Source organism: Equus asinus, chromosome 11, assembly GCF_041296235.1.
Source record: "Equus asinus isolate D_3611 breed Donkey chromosome 11, EquAss-T2T_v2, whole genome shotgun sequence".
NCBI lineage: Eukaryota > Metazoa > Chordata > Mammalia > Perissodactyla > Equidae > Equus > Equus asinus.
In genome coordinates this window covers 30,891,121-30,913,314 of record NC_091800.1, presented here as the reverse complement: position 1 = coordinate 30,913,314, position 22,194 = coordinate 30,891,121, and the positions used below count along the sequence as shown (strand labels likewise).

The following is a 22,194-nucleotide window of genomic DNA, read 5'->3' as shown; positions in this document are numbered from 1 at the left end:
TATTACACACAGTGGGTATTTTAAAAGCTCTTGCAACTAATGCTTTTTTGTTAAAAAAAAATACAGTGGTTAAGAAAAAAATTACATCTACTAACCACTCTTTATTGCCATTCATAGAATGATGTGTCTCCATAATACCTAGGAGCTCAGTCACTAGATGTTGCAATCAATAATATTAAAGAAAGAAATTTATGGAGAAATGTGTCGTGAGGAAAGAGAAGAGATGTTATTTTCAGCTGAGGGGTAGGGAAGCATCACAAAGAAGAAACATAGGAGCCAAGTGTTAAAGGATAAAAAATAGCTCAACAACGAGGCCAGCCCGGTGACCCACTGGTTAAGTGGGCACGTTCAGCTTCGGGCTGCAGATCCCAGGCGCGGACATGGCCATGCTGTGATAGGCGTCCCACGTATAAGGTAAAGGAAGATGGGCATGGATGTTAGCTCAGGGTCAGTCTTCCTCAGCGAAAAGAGGAGGATTGGCAGCAGTTAGCTCAGGGCTAATCTTCCTCAAAAAAAAAAAAAAGAGCTCAACAGGAAGAGAGAGAGGGAAAGTGGGTGGGCTGCTCAAGAAGTGGGTGAAATCAGGAGTGGTGGAAGCCACTGAAAGGACAGAGCTGACTCTTCACTACTTTACATTTAAGTGAAGTTATTTAGATTGTATCGGTTTCCAGACCATATACTGACAATAGTAATTTTTATTCTCTAAAATGTTGCTTTTAGGAAAATGTCAAGGGACTTAAATTCATGCTTCCTAAGTAAAATGTTTTCCTACATAGAGATGCTATTTTATCAACTAGAAAACTAAAGTGAGGTTTTTATAAAAGACAGACTGAAAAGATTAAGAAAGTCTTGACAATATAAACACGCATTTGCTCACCAACTCATCATATTAAATACTAAGTACTAACTACTGTGATACTAAATACTAAAACTAGGGTTTTATTGCTCAAAGTGTAAAAGAGATTCTTTTAGTAGAATGAAAATAAAGCACATTTTTACAGCATAGAAAGATGCTGTAAAGAGGCTGTTAATCTCAGAATTCAATAACCAAGAGACCAAAAAATACACAAAATATCATCTATTTCCAGAGAATTTTAAATAAAGTCATGGAGAGCAGATTTACAATGGTTTAATTAAACCAGGTTAGAAATGGCAGGAGTCTGCTGACAACCTTTGGGGACTGGGAAGAACTATATAGTAGCCTTCGTACGGACCAGCTGCAAAAAAGAGTCAATAACAACATGAAGATGACCGGACTCTTAGAGAAAGTTACTACACCAGCCTGGTGTTCGTAACAGTGAGGACAGGAGGACATGAATTTTAACCAGATCCACGCCATTGACTTATGAAAAACATTTTAAAAGCTCAGCAAAAAGGTAAGTATGATATGAACACAGACATATCAGCTCTAACATAAAAGAGATTCTGAGAAATAAAATTTTGATTATATAACTTTATAGTCACAATCCTAGTGAATGAAAAGGGGATGCCGCTACAGAAATCGCTATGTCTTTATGAGAACTTCTCTGACGGATTCTGATTCTAAAAGAATGAGAAATAAATGGAAACAATGTTGCAAAAGTAAAGACAATCACAAAAGTGTAGGAAGAATTCTTAGAAGAACGCTGGAGAGGCTTCAATCCAGAAGGACTGAAATCGGACACTTTGAAAAAATACCAAAGGTAGTATATGGAATATATTTTAAAATATCCGAAGAGGAGGATGAAGGAAAAATAGAAATACTTTTGGGGAAGGCCTTTAACAATAAACAACAAAGATGACAGAACTGTTCAACTCCCATTTGTGAGTCTACTTCTGTGAGCAAAGTAATCCAGAAAGTGGGAAGGATATAATAAATAACACAAGTGCGGAATTTTAGCTCAAGGTGGTGGCGGGAACGGGGAGAGGGAAGACATTAGAGCCAGAAACAGGCAAGTGAAAAACCCACTCCTGGATCCAATGTGGCATGATCCTAGGTTGAATGCTACTCACTTTTCTCTCTTGCAAATCTGAGTTTGTAGCACATTTATCAGGATTAGGTCATTTCACCTTGAGAATTTAGTGCAACTTTGGAAACTGCCCATAAAGACTACTGGAATTCCAAAGAGTTGGTGTCAGTTTGGGAATGACATTTTACTAGCTTTGTGACTTGGCAAAAAAGATACAGGGTGAGAGTAATCTTCACATATTACAAGGAGAGCAGATACAGAAGTTGGTCTAGATTAGTTAAGTAATACACTACAGAATGGAATTAGGACCAATAGCTAGGGGATATGGCAAATTGGTTTCAGGTTTATTCATTCTTTTTCCCATTCATTCAGTGAATATTTAGTTAACTCTACTGCATGTAACATCTTTTAAGTTCTAGGCTGAAAAAAAGAATCCAAACAAAAAACCTCACTCCAAAGAAAAGAGGCCCAGATAGATAGGTCAGTAGATAGATATGTATGTAGATAAATGGATACATTAATTAAAACACAGGTTTATATAAAGAACATAAAGGAAGAACTAATCAACTCTGTCAGTAGAAGTCATTTAAGATTTTCTTGAAGGATGGATGAAGGTGAAAATTGGAGGGGTATTAGTATTAAAAAGGAATAAAAGGGCCGGACCTGTGGCCAAGTGGTTGGGTTTGCACACTCCGCTTTGGCAGCCCAGGGTTTCACTGGTTCGGATCCTGGGTGTGGACACGGCACCTCTCATCAAGCCATGCTGAGGCAGCGTCTTACATAGCACAACCAGAAAGATCCACAACCTGAATATACAACTATGCACTGGGGGGCTTTGCAGAAAAGAAGAAGAAGAAGAAGAAGAAGAAGAAAGATTGGCAACAGATGTTAGCTCGAGTGCCAATCTTATAAAAAAAAACGAATAAAAAGGTGTTTCAGGCATCAACAACATTATGAGCAACGATAATTAAGTGAAAAGCGTATGGCATGGTATAGAAAGTGAGTATTTTGCTTGATTGGAGCTTAAGGGGAAACTGGTGAAATGGTGGGGAATGATGCTGAAAATATAGGCAGGGGCCGTGCTAAGGAGTTGATTTCCAAAGGCAATGGGGATGCAATGGAGTATTTTAAATTGGGAGTGACAGGATCAAATTTGTAATTTAGAATGATAATGCTTACAGCAAAGTGGAGGGTAAGCTTCCAGGGAGAGAAGCTTGAGGGAATTCTGAGGTAATTACTAGAGACCAGGCAAGATGATGGAGAGAGGGAATAGATTTGAGGGATATTTCTGGAGATAGAAAGCTAAGACTTGGTGAGCAATTGGAATATGTTGGTGATGGCACAAGAAGGTAATATTAAAAAACTATTCACAGGTTTCTGGCTCAGGGGACTTGGTGGATAAAAATAGGGGCTTTCCAAGGCACGAGAGCAGTTAAATTATTAGTTTTGTTTGGAAAGGAGGAAAATGTGAGCTTTCTGCAGAGCAATCAAATGCTTCCATTACTGAATTTATATAATATACAAAAGTATGTTTGTCCCCAAGCAAGTATCTGCTTCTCCCAGTAGCCACAGAGCTAGCCTATGTGCCTGGTACACAGTGGTTCTCAACATTTGATGGACATTGGAGTCACCTGAGGAGGTTTTTACACGTACATATGCTGGTCTCCACCCCCAGGAGAATTACTAGAGGTAATTATTAGAGACCAGGCGAGACGATGGAGAGAGGGAATAGATTTGAGAGAGATTTCTGGAGATATTAAGATAAGACTTGGTGAGCAATTGGAATATGTTGGTGATGGTACAAGAAGGTAATATTCAAAAACTATTCACAGGTTTCTGGTTTCACCCCCAGGAGATTCTGATTTCAGTGGACCTGATATAAGGTCCAGGCATTATTTAAAATAGCTCCAAAGGACATTCTGATGTGCATTAAAATTTGACAGCCACTGTAGTATACAGTCAATAAACCAATATTTGATTAATTAATTAGAAGAAAGAAGGGAAGGAGAGAAGGCTTCCTGAAGTTTTGAAGAAGCAGTTAGCTGACCTTCTATACTCAACCATGTAGTACGGGTTGGAAAGTTCGCAGGATGACCTTTCAGATCTTCCAACCTTAAGGGTTCATGAATGTGATGTTACGGTATCCTTGGCTTCGGCTCTTGCAGACAGAGCACTGGCTGAGTAATCACTGGTCTGACTCAATGAATCTTATCTTACATCTCTTACGTTATTAATGGCCATCCTCTCTCACAGCACCCTGTTCCTTAACGTCATAATACTTTGTGTATCTGTAAATACATATTTTTCTCCATTTCCTTTTTCCCCAATGTCTGTCTCTCCTACTAGACTGAAGTGCCATGCAGGCAGGCATTCTCTTTCTTTTGCTCACTATTGTGTATCTAGCACCTACCTAGCAAAACACAGGTGTTTAATGAACAAATGAGTAATGAGCCAGATTTTTCTTGTGAAAATTTTCAGGCCACATTGCATCACTTTCAGTATGCCTACAGGTCTGTCCGTGAGTGTGTTATAGACCCAGAAAATGATTTCAGAAATGATAAGAAAAAATAAATACAGCTACAGACAAGATATTTTTAGATTTTTTTATCTCGAGGAAACACTTTGGCTCCAAGAACTTTGATGTTATATAAGATGGCTACTTATATAAAATAAATCAAATTAAAAATAGGGAATAAATATCTAAAAGGGTGAAAAAAAGGGACAGGTGTCCAACCTGAGAAATACCATTTAAACCCTGGTCCTGTTCCTTATCTACATCTGAGAAGTCTTAGCCTCAAAGTCTGATGAACCTGGGGCTTTCATATCATTTATATGTTAATAATCAGGTCTAACAATTAGGTATAACACAAGTAAAAGAATGAAAGGATGAACTAATGGGAAACTCAAAGTTCCTATTAGCAGAATGATTAAAGGAGTAGAAACAGGTGGCTAACTTGAAGTGCCAGAAATGTTAAAATCTCTATACTAATTGTGATCAATACGCTTCCATATGCTTGAACAGTGAAATATTTGCTGACAGTACTTACTACAATATTTAACTAATTCCTGAAATTTTACTGCCCTGAGATTCAATGTGAGTTTTTTTACACAAAACTTATCAAAATCATAATTCTACCTTACCTAAAATTTGCCAAGCACCTACCATATGCTACCACTTTCACATATATCATTTCATCTAATTCTAACAACTTTACTTTACAGATCAGAAACAAAATCAGAGTTACCTTAGATGTATGCCTAAAACTGGAATACTGTAAAAAGCGTTAATTATAATAAAAAATCACTGAAGTATCATCTTAATCCAGGTGAAAATGTATATTTATAAAAGCACATTTTTGTTAAAATACTAAATATAAGCCTCAATCATCAGAATAATAGAAGAATACTTGTTTTGATGAATGACATAATTTGGCTTACTAAGGAGTAAATAACATTGTTCCAATGGATGTTATCAAAAACACGTTAAAACGGGTAATAAGATACATTGACATCACGTGTCCTTTGATATGACACTGAGAAGGGTATATCACCTCTGTGGTATTCTTTCCCAAACTGTATAACCTCAATTTAATTGTGAGAGAATATCAGACAATCCAAATCAAAGACATTCTACAAATAACTAACCAGTACTCTTCAAGATGTCACAGTTATGAAAGACAAGGAAAGAATGCAGAACTGTTCTATTCATTTTTGATACTTCTGATGTATTCAGATCACCATTCTGAAGATCAGTAGTCAATACATTGTACTGGATGTATAAATGTAGGTGTAAGAAGTCCGAATGATTCCATATTGCATCCAGGGTATTAGCTAAATTCTATGGTGCGAACTTGTTTTTACATTATTTGCAATTTTCCCCGAAACCATTATAATCAAAAAAGGATTTTCTATTAACTAGAGACTCCAGTTAACTGATTGAAAATTACTTTACACTAAGCTAAATTTACACATGTCATTTCTTACAAAGGTTATTATGTCTTTCTAAATTAGTATCGCAGCTCAGATTATTAGAATTATGATGGTTATTTCCATTGTCCAAACAGAAAAGCAGAAGCACAAGAAAAGTAAAACAAAAAGAGATGGGGGAGAGCTCAAGCAAGCAGGAAGGAAACACAGTTCCCTTAAACACACTCATTAACCTGGGAATACTACTAGATGCTCCAGGCTAGAAGTAAGCAGCTTGCTTCTAAACAGATTTTAATTTTTAATCCAGTGGAATAGGTCAGATGCAGCTCTCCCACCTGGAGGGCCGTCCCAGAACCGATCTGCCCCAAGGCAGTACTGCAGGTCTGCTGGTAATGGTCACCTTTGGGTAAATGCAGTCTCCAGGCAGCCGGGGGGCTCCGTGTGTGCTGATCCCAAGGATCAGGAATAAAAGTTGGCTGAGATCTCACAACGAGGTGGGGGTTTTTCTCCTTAGATATTTTCTAGGAGTGAGCAAAGACAGAGCCAATAAGAAACATTTTTTTAAAGTGGAGGTAGGAGGGGGGATATCCATGTTTGAAGTAAAATTCTAATAAATAAAGGTCAGCTTTACTACTTAATTAAAATTGGGTGGAGGCATAGATGTTGGACCAGATGGGATGCTCACAAGACAAATGCGCAGACATGAGGAAGATCTCCTGGGAAATCAAAATGCCCAAATGAGAGAGAATCGAAGAGAGCAGGCCCGAGAGCTTCCACATATGGAGCTAAAATGAGCAAAGAAGAACCGGGTCTGAATGATTCCTGAGCTCTTCACAGACCTCAAATTAGCTGTGTATTAGTGCAGGCAGATCTCAGCTGTCCATGAAAATGAGAACACATTTTAAAAGCTGCGTTTGAATTTTAAAGGTACTCAACATTTCTAGTATTGTTTACCGAAAAAGGTCAACACTCAAGTGTTTTATTTATGCACGGCAGAACCTCAGTCTAAAAGCACTGGGTTTTCCATGTGGCATTTGCTGACAATGTGTTAAATGCATAGTGCCGGAGCCAAGAATATTATTTTCATCTCAGCGAATGCATTATTAAAGGACCTCTGCTGTGCCCACCACTGGGCAGGAGAAGAGGCAGGGGCAACTCCGCATTCGGAATGCAAGGGACACTGACAGACTCATTAGAAACTCTAACAGCGATAATCCCAAACCCACACTACTCCAGCTCCCTTTTCAGTTCCCTCCTGCCCAATCTAGAAAAAAGGAAAATGGAAACATTTAAGTAAAACTCATATAAAACCTCAGTGCCAAACACAACACCTTTGGTTCTTTGGACTGTAACTATTTCATTGAGATTTGTGCCTGGTGTCCATTTCCATACTCTGGATCTGCATAAGCATTCACATCAGCCCTCAGTTCTTCTTGCAAATCAAGAGTATAATATACTGACTCCTTCCAATAACATTTGTGTTAAAATCGTTAAATGCCCACGCAAGTAATTTTTTATTAACTGAACCAGAAATAATATATGATACATACCAACTTTATGAGAGTGAGAGGAGTTATTTATTTTAGTTAGCCAAGAATATCTGTTGTATAAATTAGAAATCTTCTTAGGAGGAAGTCCAGTGTTTTAAACAGACTATGGAAAAGCATGAAATTAATGCCAGGTAAATTTTCACTGGAATACAGGAGAGCCTTTATCATTCTAGGAAAAACATTTCTCTGCCTAGGAAAAATATTTCTCTGCCGTAAGCAAACTCCCTGATAAGTTCAGAAACTATCCTTTTTATATAAATATTTTTCACTTGGAAAAATGTTCTCTTTAAACTGCTCCCTTAGTGCATTTTAATACACAAATTGATTTATAGATGTTAGATTTACACAGAACTTTCCTAGTATACATCTTTTGCATAAAGCAAAGTGAATCTATGACAAAAATTTCTATCCTATTCAGATGTGGGGAGCAAATAAATGATCAGTATCCCCGTATATATGGTAATATATGCCTCGTTTTATTTATCTCTTTCCCCTTGAAAATAAGAATATAAAAAACTTAAGTCTTTAGGAACTTTCTTCAGGAAATTTCAGAAGACTATGGTTTTTAAATTACACTTTTACTTGATACACTTTCCCAAACCTCAGAACAGTTATATTAAAAGAGCTGGTGCTGTCATAATTTGATTCAACCCCATAAATATGTATAGAGCTCCCAGTGCACAGCATCCACTATGCTCAGGGCAGGTGATGCAAGATGGATCAGGCACTGTCTGTGGTCCCAGCCTTCGAGGAGCCCACACTGGGCTGGCAAGACAGACACACACATCACTGGTGTAATGGACTGAGATGACATGAATAAAACGCTCTGGCAGTACAGAATAAAGAGCAAGGGTTTTGGAAGGGGACATGGGAGAAGGGAGACCAGAGGATCAGCAGAGGAGATGACATTTGAGCTGGGTCTTACAGGATGAGTAAGACGAGACCAGGCAGAGGAGAACGTTCCAAGTCAGGAAAAACGAATTAGCCCATACACGCCAGGTTTCTAAATTAGACTTTCAAAGGTGTTTTACTTCGAACAGTCTTCAGTTTGCAATGTCTAACACGAAATAAAAATCACAAACTGGATGGGTTCTTTCTCACTAGCCTGTCCTTCTCCCAAGCACCCTAGATATTTGGGAAATACACGTAATAAGAAGTAGGAGAGGGCAGACAGTACCTTGGCAGAAAAAGAGAAAGGGAGAATGCTTCCATAACTGAAGTAAAAATCAGAATTAGCACCGTGGGCCTGTGAAGGAGGAGAACGACCGATAACATGAGAAAGAGCATACTACAATAATCGTCCCTTCTCAGTCTGCTTTAAAATGCAAGATAAATTAATCTTTTTAAAAAGAGGGTCTGCTGTGAGAAAAGTCTGCAAAGTGCTACCAACTACAGGGTCTGTCAGAACTGTGCTCGGTGCTGAGACCTCTTAGATAAAGGGGAGGAGGGCAAGGAGAAACCGGTCATTTTCTTTCGGTAATCACACCAGTATCCTGAGTGGAGATGAAGGCTAGGCTGCAGGCTTCATGTTGTGTACGGTGCTCCTCTTCCGCCACAGAGGGAAGAGGAAAGCGGGGAGCAAGGTCCCCAGGGGAGACCTGCAGTGAGAAGGGGGTTCTGGGAAGTCCCTGTCTTCACTGGGTTCTAGCAACGGCTCAAAGCCCCTGGGATTCTAAAGCTCAGGTGAAGATGGCTGAGCGATCAAGGAGAGGACAACACATCGGTTTTCACAGTGCCGAGAAGCTAACCAGAGTTAAAAAATTAAGGGAAATTTAAGTTAGCTAGAACCGCAATATAATAGTTTATATTTTGTTCATTCCTATTTTGTAAAATGAAGTTATTTCATTTGTGTTGCTATTTTTTCACAGACGTGTGCACGTATGTGTGATTGCGTGTGTGTGCACCAGTGTGTGCGCATGAGAAAGAGGTAAAAAGAATAAACAAACCAAGTGTCTGGCTTGTGCTCACTGTGTCTTTGAGCCTTTACATGTAGAGTCAAGTTGTAGGAGAAGGTATTTAGGAATGTATTAGGAAGGCCCTGGGGATTTAACCCTGTTATTACTCCCCACGTAAGGAAGGCAGCTCCTGAGAGCCACGTGTCCCTGCACCTTCCCCGGGGCGGGGTGGCCGTGCGTGAGGATGGGTGGGGCTGCCTTGGGCTTGCGAGACTTGGGTTCTGACTTCCAGTTCTGGGTCTGCCTCTGACTCACAGCTGGTCAATGCGCTGCTCACAGTTTTCTCAGGTAAAAACGAAAAGCCAGTGTTTGCATTCGATGCTTTTCCTGGCTGTTTCCTTCTCCAACAATCTCTGATTCGGCAGCACAATATGATGTTCTAAAGAAACGTTTTCATCTTTCCAGGCTTTATAGAGTCACATTTTAGAGCCACTGTAATAATAACAATGCCCCATCTAGTGTCAAGACAGGGAATATCGGTACACGAGTGCAGACTCAGGAATGGCTTGGCCTTTTAGGGCTTTGGGGCTGGGCATGGTGGTCGGCATAAACGCCGCCCAGGTGGTCTTCATTATATCCCGCTGACCAAACTTGGGGATGTATGACAATTTTTAAAACACTGAGTTTTCCAACTTTTGTGTGTGGTGTACGACACGAGCACACTAGGACTTCTATTAAAGTTGCACAGAATAATCTTTCCTGCTATTTTAACTGGCAGCTATCACCACTAACATAAAAGAGCCTCAGGGAGATGGAGATCGGAGGGCAGTACCTTCTTGATGGAAGATCAGAAGAATTCTGGGTGTGCCGCAAGCTATTCCGCCAAATTCTGGCATCTCGCTGAGATTTTCACAGGCATAAACCTGGGAGTTGGGCAGGGTTTTAATTACTTCACCCTTTTCATTCCTTTCTCTCCAAATGCTCCCACAAGGAAAACGTCTCTGATGGGTTCACAGCTAACCACAGGCTCTTAGAACTTCCCAGGCTCCACAGCACTGTCTCTCTTCTTACTTAATGCCATCCCACAAGGAAAGAAACCAGGGGAAGGAACAAACAGAAATACGGGTACAATGCATGTATCCATTGGACAAACGACCCTCCTTCTCAGGCGTTTGACTCTCCTGTGCTTTTTTTTCCCCCTCCATTAAGTGTCAGGGCAATTTAATTCTTATATTGCCATGTAAAAATCGCTTCATTTTGGAACCTGCCTCCCTCTCAGAACCCAGGTCAGTTCAGCGGAATACGTATGGAGTGTCGACCGCACACCAGACACTGTCTTAATGATGTCTGGGCTGAGAGAACATAACGAGCCCAAACTCCGAAATTCTCCATCATGCTGCCAGGCCTGCTCACAGCCTTGTGACCTAGATTACTAAAAGCACATTTTACCTCTTGTGACCAAGTTCTCAGTGGCAGAGATTTTCTGTTTATTATCCTTAAGCCTGATTCTCTTGATGGTTGAACCCATCCCAGCAGCTGCTTATCTTTTAGAGTGCTCCAAAGTTGACTGGGCTGATGGCTCTAACAACTCACCTGCTGGTTAACCTGCTTTGATCTCCTCTAACTGGAGGCCTCTCTGTCACCTCCATCACTAGTTGGCCTTCTGTCCTTACCTTCTAGTCAATCACTTGGAATTCTACCATTTACTAGCCCTTTGCAATTTCTGCCCCACCCTCAACCTTCACTTACCAGTTTAATCTGCCTATACAGTGATCCACATCCCCAAATCAGCTTGGTTCCAGGTGTCCCAAATTGTCCTTAACTCCCTCATGGCACAGCCCCATGTTCCTGCCCCACGATCTTCACGCCCATCCTGAGGGCAATTCACCCTCTGACTAAGTTCAGAGTGATGGTCTCTGCTCAGTTCCACTGGTCACACCTCAATCTCAATCCAGGTCTGGCAGCTGTGGTAATCTTGAGTACAAACTATTACCTGGTAACTAGCAACTGCGGTAGCTCAAACAGAAAACTGGAAAATGTTGAGAGATACGATTGTATATTGTAAGCTCCTTCAGGATAGAGAATCTGTCTGGTTTATTTCTATATCCCCAGCACCCAGCCTGGCACATAGAAGCGTTGATAAAAATTTGTTGATTTAAAATAACTTTGTTGAGAAAAGTCTGTCAAAGGCATTTTGGAGGATATTGAACTTCCCAGGAGTTTGGATGAGGCAGGACATCTTGAGATGCCCAGATAAAACTGTGAGATCAGTTGGACCCCTAAATCTACGTGCTACAGTGTTCTTGAGGCTCTAGAGTGTGTGAGTCCATCTCATGGGTATGGACCACAGCAGGAGAGGAGTGGAAACTCTGCAGGATAGTCTGTGAGCCGACACACATTCTCCTCCTTCTGGGAGGCTCTGTGCCTTTAGGTTTGGCCTAGGATGTAGGAGATCCTTCTGGACAGCTACTTACTCATAAGCAAAAACAGGAATCTGGCTTTGGCCAAGCATCTCTGATGTCTGAAACACATATGAGCGTGAAACAGCCAGCTGCAGGCTCTCTAATGGAGCCCAACATAGCTGCCAAAACAGCTGGCTGGCAGTGGGCTAAGAATGAGATGCTGTTAGCAATGATGCTAGTCATTTAGGGCATTTAATTATTTTTAGTTGAAGCTATCCAGATATGTAGGGAACACTATTCTTAGATCAATCAAGGGTGCATGATTTTCAAAGTATACTAAAATGTATTAGTGTTCATTTCACATAAAATATAAAGCATCTATTTCTAAAATGCTCACAGCAATCAATGCTTTTAATTGAGTCGAAATGCATATATAGATACAGAAATGTTTCGTCCTAGCTGTGGTTCCTGACAGTCATCTTCAGAGATAAATTTCCACGATGGATGTTTCAATTAAGAAAGTAATATTTATTGAAAAGTAAACCATCAATGTATAGCCACTTGAAACATTATTGAACAACAGTAATTTATACTGCAGCTGGTGCGCTGCATTTTAACCCTGCTTTGATTTTATCAGCATTTGTCAATTAATCAACGGGAACCTTGTAAAACATGTTCTCTTATTAGTGGAAACAAGCAATTGCTTGCAGACTTTGAAGGAAAGGTCGTTTAATAATTTGCTAATTGTGCAAAGATAGATTTAAATTTTAAAAAAGAAGGCAAACTCTCATTACCACTGTGCATAAATAGGACTCTGTTGAAGCTTAACCCTGCAAACTTAAATATGGTCAATGGTTTTGCTTTTTATTTTCTTTTTTTACTGAATAGTAGAGGAAGATTAAGACAAAAGAAATTAATCTAGCTTCACATTGTGCAAATTTAAAGAAACCTTTTGTTGTCACCTTTGCCATTTCAAAGAATTACTAGCCTTGAAGCTATGGTTATAAAGAAATCAACGGTATTTTCTCGGCAAAAAAGTGAAGAGAAAAAGGACAAAATGAAAAAAACAAGAAATAAAGCAGCAGAAAAGAACCATGTAGTGGCAATGTTCCCTTTCTTTTTTTTTTTTTTAATTTGCCTCAACTCATCCTTCCTTCCACTAGATGAGATGTCGGCTCCCTCCTTTTGACTGCCAGTTCATGGTTCATTTTAAGTTCAGTAAGTGAGAAAGAAGCTGAGTCAAGCTCTCTCTTCGGGCAGTCCATGCATCAGCACACTCGCCAGCTCTCCTGGCAACCAAGAGAGTGCTTTCACTTACGGGCACAGCATCACCAGCACCGGGCACGCTGCAGTCATCTCAGGTTTAAAATGGGTAACGTACCTCGGAGAGCAGTTTCTACACTGGGGTCTGCAGGGCTGAATCGAGAAATCCGCACCATCTTAGAAGTGTGAGTGAAATTTAAGACAAGACAGCACACCTTGAGGCATTTGCACGAGTACGAATTTTGCGTAGTCTACAGAGACAACGTTTGCTGAATGGAGATGGGTCTTGCCAGACCCAGCCCAGGCAAACTGCTTTGCTGCAGAGCTCCTTTTATAACAGTTATGAGGCCCAGGTTGCTCTCTGCCTGCTCAAACTGGTTTATCAATCCATTCCATTCCATCCTGTTCTTGGTTCTAAATAAGTCATTATTTCAGGCACATTTCCCTAAGCAGATGCAAACACTCTTTTCCTGTGCTGGAGTCCCTTGGGCAAATTAGGTTTCTTGGAAAAGGGTCAAGGAGCAATCAAACAAAATACCTACTGAGAAACAAGCATGTGGTTTCAGGGGACGCTGTCATTCCTGCAGGCCACAAGGCAAATTTTAGACACTGTTTGGGCAGTAATATTAAATCTGATAGGGCCAGTTATGGGGAGCAAAATCCTGATATGTGCAGCCAGAGTTTCTTTTTATGGTCATAACAAATAGGTCTATTTTCTCCCCAGCTTTACTGAGGTATAATTGACAGACAAAATTGTATAAATTTAACGTGTACACATGATGATTTGATATACATATTGTGAAATGATTACCACATTAAAATTAGTTTAATTAACTAAAATTAGTTAAAATTAGTTAAAAAAATAAACCCTTATCACCACACAGTTATCTTTGTGTGTGTGTGTGTGTGTGTGTGTGTGTGGTGAGAAGGGTTTATTTTTTATGGAAACAAAACTGATTAAAAAAACTGATTTTTTATGGAAACAAAACAATGGAAAATCTCTTTGTCTAATATTTCTAATTAAAGGCTGCTAATCAAATTCTAATTTCTTTACAAAAGTGTAGTAAAAAACTTTTAGAAGGGAAAAGTTACTATACCGTTGCTGTCTTCTGTTCTCTTATCTAACAAAGGTGGAGCATTTCTGAAGTAGATACTCCTTATCGTACTTTTTTTTTCTTTGAATCACAGGGAGAAAAGTCCCTATTATGTTCTTTCAATGTTTGCTTTTATTATCCCCAGCTTCGGTTAGCTCACTTCCATATATAAAGAGTGTCTTCAAAACAGAAGAGATGAGGTAAATGCAAACGTGGGCCGGGAAGCTGCTTGGTAGCATAACAGCTGCTTCCTGGCAAGAGTTATTTCCACTTAAAACATATATACCATATTAAGAAGCCACAGGGAAAAATGAACAGACGTGGCTGGCAGGTTTTCATTTGTTTCCTTGACATCTCAGAATACCGTAAATAAGTTTGTGTGTTTCAATTCAAACGGTTCCATTATCTTGGAGGTCTTAATCATTTGCAATAGCAGTTTCTGAAGTGTTCAAAGCTTGTGCTTAAGGACCTTTATTGGCATTCAACGTAGTCATACTACATTAAGCAGATTTACAACCTTGTTCATGGTTATCCTTGATCATCTTTATTTAAAAGTAAGTTCAGGCTGATGAGGCGGCTTAAGCTTCCTCCTGTGTTTCAGCCTGTTAGTCATGCCACACCAGAACATCTGGCTTTGCTGGGCACCCTCACACTTCTCCAAATAAAACTAAAGTTAGCAAGGAGAAGGAGGAGGGGTAGAGGGGGCATTTAACCAGGAAAAAAGCTTCAAAGGCAGCCTTGTTTTAAAATGTACCTGGGATTTTGGTTTTATTCAGGTATGGTGAGGCCAGCAGATTGGAGAGGCTTGCCACTGAAAGGATAGTTTGTTACAGCTTCTGAGAGGAGGTGGGCATGCAATGCCATGGAGGGCCATGCAGGGCCACATGGGGAGACACCAAGGTGGGACAGGAGCAGAGGGAATAAGGGGAAAACGTGGGCAAAAGCCTTCATTGTGGTTTCCACAGGAAATGCAAAGCAAGGCGGGGTAAGAAGGTTAAGGCTTGGATAGTTTGAATAATTTCAGTGGGTTCTGGGGTCCAGGGGTGGTTCCTAATTGTTCAGCCCCTGGCCCTGGGGTGATTTAGGGCAGGAGGATAGCGTTCCAGACTGCAGAAGCCTGATAAAAGGAGGCTGGGGGGGGTGGGGGGCGGGAGGGGCAAGGACTCAGGATTGGTTGATTTGCATATCAAAGGTTTGCTCCCAGGCAAATTGTCATCTCTAGGAATTAGCTAACTCTGGGAAGGCCAGTGCCTCCCCTGGGGTCCCCAGTGCCCTAAGACGTCAAAGTATAACAAAATACAGAAAATAAAAAACCTGATTAACACAAGCCTGTCTGCAACACTGCTGCGAGAAGCATAAAAACAGAGCTTCTCAAACTTTACTGTGCAAAGGAATCACCTGGGTATTTTGTTAAACTACCGATTCTGATTCATTAGATCAGGTTTGCATTTCTGATAAATCCCTGGGTGATGCCACACTTTGAGTACTTAGGGATAAGAATATCACTAAGAGTGTTCTTCTGGGTCACTTTCCACAGGGAAAGGGAAAGACTTAACATTTACTGAACTCGGCCTTAAACCGCACACTGCTAGGCACTGAATACACAAACTTCATCTTGTTTTGCTTGGACAACACCCTTTGCTCACAGGGAAAACTATCCCAATTTTATAGGTAGGGGAACTGAGACTCAGGGCGGTTAAGTGAACTGCCTCGGGTCACTTAGCTAAAACTTAGAAGATATAAATGTATCTCACCTAAGAACACATTTTTTTCCCCCACAACAGCATAAGTACAGATGGTACCACTGTGATGGGAAATAAAAAGTCTGTTGGTAAAGGCTTCATAAAATATAAAGTCCATGGGCTTGAATCATGGCCCGTTTACAACTTGACTTCTGGAAAGAAGAGAAATTCTGAATGGTGTTCATTATGTCAGGACTGGAAATAAATGGTGCTGACTAAATAACTTATATTTTATTATAGCCATTTGAGAAACATTTTAAATGGGATTTCCTATTAAACTAGTGTTTTCATTTTAAAAAGTGATACAGGTACATGGTAAGATACATACAGTAAAGGTCTTCCTCCCACATGCCCCTAGTCCTACTGCTCAGAGATAAATACTGTTAGGTCTGTGTAGGCTTCCAGAACTGTTCTGGGCAAATAATAAGCATTTTCATACAAATTCAGTCATACGAAGGCACCGGGCGGGGGAGGGAAAGCAGTAAGTAAAACACACAAAATCCCTTATGCAGCTTACATTCCAATAGGGGAGAGAGATCATAAACAAATGAGTAAATACATATTATGTCAAATAGCGATCAACGTTAATAGAGAAAAAGCTGGGCCCGGGGTGATGTTTGCACTTACAAATACAGTGGTTAAGGAAAGCTTCGTTCAAAAGATGCATTTGAGTAAAGATGTGAGGGAGGTCACCCTATTCCACACTCACTTTTTCCTTTAGCCATATAAGTTAAAGCCTCACCAGAGCAGAACTTATAGACCTGCCTTGTTACGGGCTCCATAGTACTCCACGGTTTGCATAGACCATAATACTGATGGGCATTTTGTTATTTCCATAAACTGAATGTTTTAGACTGTTAGAATTTGTTAGATGGTTACAAAGAGATTTGGGGAGTGTAGTATAAAGCCTGACTAAGTAGAAAGGGACTTAAATTAGGTGTGAGAAGCTGTGGATGTAAGCCCTAGCTAGCACCATTCTACCTAGGTGACCGTTTTATATCATTGAGTATTTACAAAATTCTTCTTTTATGTTAATGGTCTGCCCTCATGAGAGGTTTCCCCTTTTCCTGCCACATCTTAGGCTGTGCTATTGTCCACTAGATGCACAGTGACATCCAGGGGCTTCTCTACCTGGAGGCCCAGGTGACATCCTGCTTGCAACACTTTCCTCAGTGTCAGGCTGTTTGTAACCCCTGCAGAGTCAAATAAAAACTTCAACCCTCTAGCTGCTAAGTTTTCCACATTCCTCACAAAGGAAGCAAAAGCAAAGATTTTAGAGACTAGTTTACCCCTAGGCTCTGCATATGATCTTCCCCATTAGGAGAAAGCACACAAGCTTCCTTAAAACAAAAACAAACGAGAAATCCTTACCTTCCAGTAATATTTATTTATGTGGGTGCAGATGTTTAGCACTGGGCCATCTGACTGAACAGATTTCACATTTAATGAAAGATTTATTCATCTACTTACTATCGGAGGCAGTACCTGGAATATGTCAGCTCTCTGCCAGGCTCCATAGGAGGAACAAACATCAGTGCAATATGGTTACTGCCCTTGTCACCTTCTAGGCTCGTAACAAAGACAGGACAAGTAAAACCAACAACTGTGATTCAAGGCAGTGTTGGTACGTGGTCCCAAGGGCAATACAATAGGAATTAAAAGAAAGGGGAGAGAATGCTGTGGTCCAGAGCCCCTCACAGACCCCTCAGAGAGGCATCTGAGCTGAGCTATAAACCGGTAGGGATGGAGGTGGAACAAGGGGTCTTTGTGTTCGTGCGTTTGTGTGAATCTGTGTGAAGGTGACCAATACCTTCAACAGAAGCAAAGGCCCAGGTGAGGAAAACACAGGTGTTGTAAAGGGAACAGGAAGTGGCCCAGAAGAGCGTAAACGTGGGGAGCGGGGGTGATGACAGAAATGTTGGTTGGAGTGAGAGTGGCACAGGGCCCTGAGGCCCCTACTTTGTTATTAGACATGAGATAAATAAATGAGTTCTGAAAGATATCAAGGAAAGCACCATCAACCTCTTCTTCTGTTTTTCTTTTTGCTTTTTTTGCGGGGGGGGGGGAGGGGCATTGCACATTTTGGTTTTATAACCTCTGTTTCTAATTCCAGTGATTTTTTAAACCAACTTAATACTTATCAAAGTAATGTATGCCTACAGTTTAAAAGGCAAATAACATCGTAAGGCCTATAACCCAAAACAGCAATCCCCTACCGACCTCTTCCAGCCCACTCCTTCCTGCTCCTCAGAGGAAAACACGTTTTTTTTTTTGTTTGCTCCTATTAGGAAAGATATTTATTTGCCAGAGTGAGTAACCTCCTACACAGGAACGACTTAGGCCCCAGACAATTGTTCTCAGTTTGGTTAATCTAGGGGCTTGCCCAGGGCAGGAAGACTAACTAGCAACCCTAACCACCCTCCCAAGGAGGCTGTATCCTAGCATGGGAGAGGAAAGCACTTTCAACTTTTAATTCTGATATTTGATTCCATATACTTAAGTAATGTATGCACAATGATATTTTTTAAGTTACCATTTTTAGGGATTATCTATTTTACTACTATGCAAAATGAGAAAAATGTAGCACTCCTACCCATCACCACCTTCCAATAAGCTTTCTTCCCCCATCTCTCCAGTAGGTTAAGTAGCAATTTGGGGTTAGATTGATATTCTATGTTTGCACTATTATGATCATGTAACATTGTTCACTCTTGAGCCATTCGTATAAGAATATACTTCCTATCTTGTTCAATATTTTGTTTTTCCTGATTTTTTTTCTTCCTTTTTCTGTGTATCTATTACTAACTGATCCTCAACTATCCAAGGGATCTAAAAAAACCCTATTTAAACCATTTTTTATGTGATCAACCCAATCATTAATCTGTCACATCTCTTTTTCCCTCCAGGAGCCTCCCATTCAGTCCGTGGGGTCTAGCGGTTTCCCAGGCCAGCTGCCCACCTGTTGTCCTGGGGCTTCTTTTTAACACCATCTTGCGAAATCCCTGTGCCTCTCGCCTGTGCTGGGTCCCCCGTTTCCTGGATCCCATGGTTTCCTCTTTCTTGGTTTACATCCTCATTTTTGTAGAGCACATTCTCTAGTAGCTTCCTGAGAAAAGGTACACGGGAGGTAAATTTGTTGAGACCTTCCTTGTGTGTCTGAAAACGTTTTAGTCTTACTCTCACGCTTGCTATTAAGCTTGTAACTGAATTCTAAGTAAAAAGTCATTCCCCTCAGAATTTTGAAGGTGGTACTTCCTTATCTTCCAGCTCCGGTGTTGCAGTGGAGTCTGATGCCATCAGTATTCCTGATCTTTTATAAACGACCTGCTTTATTTCTCTGGAAGATTTTGGAATCTGTTTTTTTTAATCCCTGGTGTTCTGAAATCTCATAGTAAAGACCCTTAATGGATCTTTTCCTATCCATTGTTCTGGACACTTTCTTTTCCCTTTAAATCTGGAAATTCCTGTTGTTTTGTTCTGAAATTTTTTTCTTGTGTTATTCTTTGATACTTGTCTCCCCACCACTTTTTCTGTTTTCTCTTTCTGGAACTCCTTTGGTAAAATGCTGAACCTCCTGGACTGACCCACTGCATTTCTTCCCTTCTTTCCTCCCCACCCCCACTGTCCATTTTGCCTGTTAATTTACCTCCTAGAAAGTTTACTTGACTTTATCTTCTCTATCTCTGAATAATATTTTTTTTTTTTACAATAAGTTTAATTTCCAAGATCTCTATTTCCTGACTGTTCCTTTTTTATAGAATGCTCTTTTTAGCTCATGGATAGATCATCTATCTTTCTGAAGATATTATAGGTTTTTAAAAGCTTTGCTTTTGCTTCTTCAATCATCTATCTTTTCTCTCAGTCTCTGTAACCCCTTTCTCTCTCTGTTTTGATCTCTCTACATGATTCTATATTTTATGTTGGAGGCTATACTCAAACATCTGGTGAGCCTCTCAGTATTCATTTATATTTAAGACATTTATATATATATTATATATTTCTTTATATATATGAATATCTTAAATGCATATGAATATCTTAAAAAATATATAAATAAAATATAAAATTCATTTATATTGATGGACAGTGTCCCTACAAGACAGACTGGAAGCCCTGAGCAGGGGCAGGGTGTGCTTATTAACTGGCTGGCATCCCTGTGAGGTAACTGGGTGGGGAATCTAGCCATCTCCAGGGCTACTCCAAATGCCAGTCAGGTCATTTCTTTGGCTATTCAGTTTCTTTAGATCAGAATCCTTCAAACTCCGGTCTAAAGAGCCTGTCCCTGGTTATCGATGCTCGGAGAGCTATGTTGTGGAGGAGTCCAGAAGGGTCTTCCATGTTCACTCTGTGGAGTTTCACCTCTCTCCCCTGGATCTAGTTTCTGTGAGTCCAGAGCATCTCTGATTCAATTTCACACAAGACTATCCCTCAAGCCTCCAGCGGGGATGGAGAATTGGTAGTGGCCGTGTGAGGGAGGCAGAGGAACAAGGTCTAACTACTCTATATACTGCGTTCCATTAACTACTGCTAACTACTCTCTAACTACCTTCAATCAATCACCCTCTTTCCAGACCCACCCTCACACCCCTCTGAAGCCTCCCCAGGGTCCCGAAGAACGAATCTGCAGGTTTCTCTCAGTACACCTCAGCTCCTCCCCGCTCCATCACTGTGCCATCTTCCAAAAGTTTGCTGGCATCTCCTGTTTAGTAGCATCTCCTCCTCTATTTGTCCTCTCTCACTATCTCTTTATAGTGTTTTTCTTCTTTGCTACAATTTTAGGGAGATTTTTGGAATAAGAAAACATAAACACATGTGTTCAGGCTGTCAGAACCAGAAGTTCCCAGTCTTATATATTTGACCTTGTAGTTATATGTGCTTATTATTTATTTCATTCTAGTCTAGTTGGTTTAACCAGAGAATTTTAGGTGTTACCCCAAATCAACTACTAACTGCCTAAGAACTACTTTCAGGTAGGATATTCCTAAAATCGTTTTAATTATCTGTTATTTTCTAGGGAGCATCAGGCAAAAGTGAGTTGAACTCTTCCATAAGTTTATCTTTATAGCACCTCACTATTATCTTGGCTCCAGAAGTTTGTACCAATAATCACTTTGAGGCAGATGCCACATCAATTTCTCAATGCATAGGAAGGGGAAGGAAGGAAGGAAGGATGGGAAAAAGGGAGAAAAGAAAGAAAGGAGGGAGGGGAGAGAAGGTGGGAGAAGGGGAGGGAGGGATGGAGGGAGAAAGCGAAAAAAGAAAGGAACAGCTATCAAGAAAAGGATTTAAAAACAGAATAGTAACAGGATTGGCCCAAATAAGTACATATTTTTTAACAAGCTATGTAAGTTTATTAAATAAGAAAAGAGACTGCAGAAAATCAACTGACTTTAAGATAACTCTAGACAATGATCACTCACTTGGAAGACTGCTGAGTAACTTTTATCACTGAGTGTTAACAGTGAAACTCCATCTAGGCATTCATTCAACATGTACCCAACATTCATATAAAAAGCACCATTATCCAGCAAAAAACTATCCACATAAGAAATTCTCACAATTACGCGCCCAGATCACCTTCCAATTATGTACTCACCCCATTACTACCCTGAAAGGTATCTATTTTTGGCTTAAGAATACATGTATATAAGTATGTACTAATGTATACATGATGTATTCCTCAGCTTATGCCCAAAAAAAATTTAAGTCAGCTTGCTGCTTACCCTTTTAATACATTACTTCAATATATTTTTATTCCCTGAGTACATTTGTTACAAATTTGTCTACCTGAAATTATGCCATTTTCTCTATACTATGCCATATCAATTATGGGCCAACAACTTTCTAAAAAAATTAACTGTTGTCAACAACGCTATCTTTGAACTTGATAAGATGGAAGGGTGTAGTCAGATTGATATTGTTTTATATCCCAACTCTTCCACTTATTGTAGGTATGATCTTCGGGGAGCTAATATTCATCCCAATGAATGGACATAATGGACATGTTATCTATTTTGCAGGTTGTTATGAGGATTAAATCATATAATACATATAAAGAATCTGGCACACTGTAGGTGCCCAATAAATAAAAGAAATTAAAATCAGAACATGAGAAGATACTGAAACCTTAAATACTCTAAAAGGACATCTAAGCGAATAGTTTTCACTTCCGTTTTTAGGCATGACATCACTGGAAAGCTGGGCAACTAGAAGCAACTTGCCAGCACTGAGGAGCGAAGAGGAAAGTCCTTACAGGCAATTAGGGAAAGCAATATGAAAGTGGGGAGAAAAAGGAGGACTGGAAAAAAAATTAAAGAGAGCATTTAACTCTGGATCAGTTTCTTAATCTTTTTAGGACACAGTTTATTTAAC

General features: G+C 40.1%; 1 protein-coding gene across 13 annotated transcripts in view; it reads right to left on the bottom strand.

Annotated features, from left to right (window-relative positions):
- The window catches only part of ENOX1 (ecto-NOX disulfide-thiol exchanger 1), a 533,277-nt gene that overhangs the window by 210,701 nt on the left and 300,382 nt on the right, over nucleotides 1-22,194 (bottom strand). For 4 of the 13 annotated variants that reach the window (XM_044779940.2, XM_044779942.2, XM_070480824.1 and 1 more), the window contains one exon: nucleotides 18,782-18,928. The exons of the other annotated variants lie outside the window; for them this stretch is intronic. In XM_044779940.2, coding sequence (XP_044635875.1) covers nucleotides 18,782-18,869 — 88 coding nt within the window. In that variant the 5' untranslated portion in view covers nucleotides 18,870-18,928. The remainder of the gene's footprint in view (nucleotides 1-18,781; nucleotides 18,929-22,194) is intronic. 13 annotated transcript variants of the gene reach the window in all.